The sequence below is a fragment of the Etheostoma cragini genome, chromosome 1 (assembly GCF_013103735.1).
Source record: "Etheostoma cragini isolate CJK2018 chromosome 1, CSU_Ecrag_1.0, whole genome shotgun sequence".
In the NCBI taxonomy this organism is placed as follows: domain Eukaryota; kingdom Metazoa; phylum Chordata; class Actinopteri; order Perciformes; family Percidae; genus Etheostoma; species Etheostoma cragini.
Window position 1 is genome coordinate 704,896 of NC_048407.1, and position 2,155 is coordinate 707,050.

At 42.5% G+C, this 2,155-nt stretch overlaps 3 protein-coding genes across 5 annotated transcripts in view; 1 reads left to right on the forward strand and 2 right to left on the reverse strand.

Annotated features, from left to right (window-relative positions):
• Window positions 1-499, reverse strand: part of mrpl46 (mitochondrial ribosomal protein L46) — a 5,436-nt gene extending 4,937 nt beyond the window's left edge. Inside the window, exon 1 of one of the 3 annotated variants that reach the window (XM_034872211.1) lies at window positions 67-499. In XM_034872211.1, coding sequence (XP_034728102.1) covers window positions 67-339 — 273 coding nt within the window. In that variant the 5' untranslated portion in view covers window positions 340-499. The remainder of the gene's footprint in view (window positions 1-66) is intronic. The other 2 variants (XM_034872204.1, XM_034872198.1) reach the window with 2 other exon arrangements.
• Window positions 1-2,155, reverse strand: part of pdpr (pyruvate dehydrogenase phosphatase regulatory subunit) — a 25,120-nt gene that overhangs the window by 5,118 nt on the left and 17,847 nt on the right. The window lies entirely within an intron of this gene.
• mrps11 (mitochondrial ribosomal protein S11) overlaps window positions 799-2,155 on the forward strand; it is a 3,303-nt gene continuing 1,946 nt past the window's right edge. The window contains exons 1-3 of the mRNA XM_034872220.1: window positions 799-999; window positions 1,213-1,308; window positions 1,515-1,613. Of these exons, the coding sequence (XP_034728111.1) occupies window positions 911-999; window positions 1,213-1,308; window positions 1,515-1,613 (284 nt within the window). The 5' untranslated portion in view covers window positions 799-910. The remainder of the gene's footprint in view (window positions 1,000-1,212; window positions 1,309-1,514; window positions 1,614-2,155) is intronic.

Genomic DNA, 2,155 nt, shown 5'->3' on the forward strand with positions numbered 1-2,155 from the left:
CTGGAGCATCATGTCTCTGATGGACTAACTCACCTGGAGCATCATGTCTCTGATTAACTAACTCACCTGGAGCATCATCTCTTTGAACCGCTGCTCCGTCGGGCTGCAGGCCGCGGACACGACCGGAAGCCTCTGCAGACACACGGCTGCCATCAAAGTCCACGGAGAACTCGCTTTTCCCGTCAGGCTTTTGGTCTGCGAAGTCGCCCGATTAAGAGACGTGATGGAAAACTGCCGAAAGCCCGTGACCCCGCGCGCTGTCCTGCTTAAAGACAGAAAGTGTAAGAGAGACCGGGTAGCCATCCTTCCACAGGGCGCAGCCATCTTTCTCTGCAACATTCAATGTACATGCAAAAAATCCTGAAGGAAGTAAAACGAACTGGAGGACGGATTGTCAACCGCGTTATTCCCGTGGTCATACCAGAAGACAAAAATCATTAACACCAGTTTTCGATATTAAGTGTTCTCCTTTATCTAAAGCATGGGGTAGGGCTTCAAACGAGATTTCACCATGGCAACTTCATATCAACGAGGGTTTATGTAGTACATGAAGGCATCATGTCTCTACTTCTACCCACAATCCTGTGCAGAAAAAAGAACGGTCTATTCATCTTAAAGTGGGGGACACTGATATTATTATAATCTTCTCTCATTATATAATCTGATCTCATTGTACTAAAGACATATATTTTCAGATTTATTAAAATAACTTTTGAAATAAATTTTTAAATCACTTGTAAAAGTGACAACTGTACGTTTAATATTAATAATGTTTTTGTAACCTTTCCACCCCTCAAAAATAAAGCTAGTACTGGTCTGGTCTGCACGCACAGCACCTTCAATGTCACATCTGTTATGTGTAAAGTAGCTACATGGCTCACAGCGAATTAGTTTTTTAAACGTATCAAACATGTATAAATTAAATTGTATATTAGTTAGTTCTGTGGGTAACGGATGCCGGCAGCTTGCCGTCTTGCTAAATGCAAACAGAAGTTCTCTGTAAGTGTTCTGTGGTTTACTAGCATCCTTGTTAATTAAAGGCTAGCTTGTTAGCTAACGGCTAGCTCTGATGAAGCCGCTGAGTGCTAGCTAGCAGGCTTCAAGCTGTACTTAATGTCCGAATGACATTGGTGATCATCGAAGAAGAAACAGGATGTTAGACTTGTGGTTTATGGTGATGGTGATGGTGCTGATGCAGGTTTGTGATTCTAGGTGTGGAGGCAGCGCGTTGCAACGAGCACTGTGTAGCGGCGCTGTCGGACTTCAGGAGACCACCACAGACTCTGGGAAATCCTCCAGAGACTACAGGTCCGTCAACGCCACATCCACCTATCACATCATATATCCAGACAAAGATGTACATATCTGTCTACTAACATAGGGATTCTGTTGTTTTTTTACATTATATTTATATTATATTATTTTCTTTTAATTTATGTATTCTCAGCAGATAGGAACACAACTCACTGCAGTATAATATTAAAACATATTAATATTAACTTTTAATCCTCTAGCCATTTCCCTCCACTGCCTGGCCAGGAAAGTTCACTGCGATGGGGTGGAAAGAAGTTTGAGGAGTTACCCATCGCTCACATTAAAGCCACATACAACAAGTAAGTGCAAACTGCAAAAGTGACAATAAAACAGTGATTTACTCAGACAAATCACTAAAATCATTCAGGTCAGGTCAGCGGACAGCCAGACCTTTCTGAACAGCACTGTGGAGTTCAGTCTGGCTACAACACCATACATTCACCACCATACATTCACCACCATACATTCATCACCATACATTCACCACCATACATTCATCACCATACATTCACCACCATACATTCACCACCATACATTCATCACCATACATTCACCACCATACATTCATCACCATACATTCATCACCATACATTCATCACCATACATTCACCACCATACATTCATCACCATACATTCACCACCATACATTCATACATTCACCACCATACATTCACCACCATACATTCATACATTCACCACCATACATTCACCACCATACATTCACCACCATACGTAGGATACAATCCCTCTCAGCCAGTCAGGACGGGGTTGGCCACTGAGCTCCGGACGCAGCTCTGCTAAATAGTCACGATTAATTATGCTGGGGAGTCATGTGTGAGTG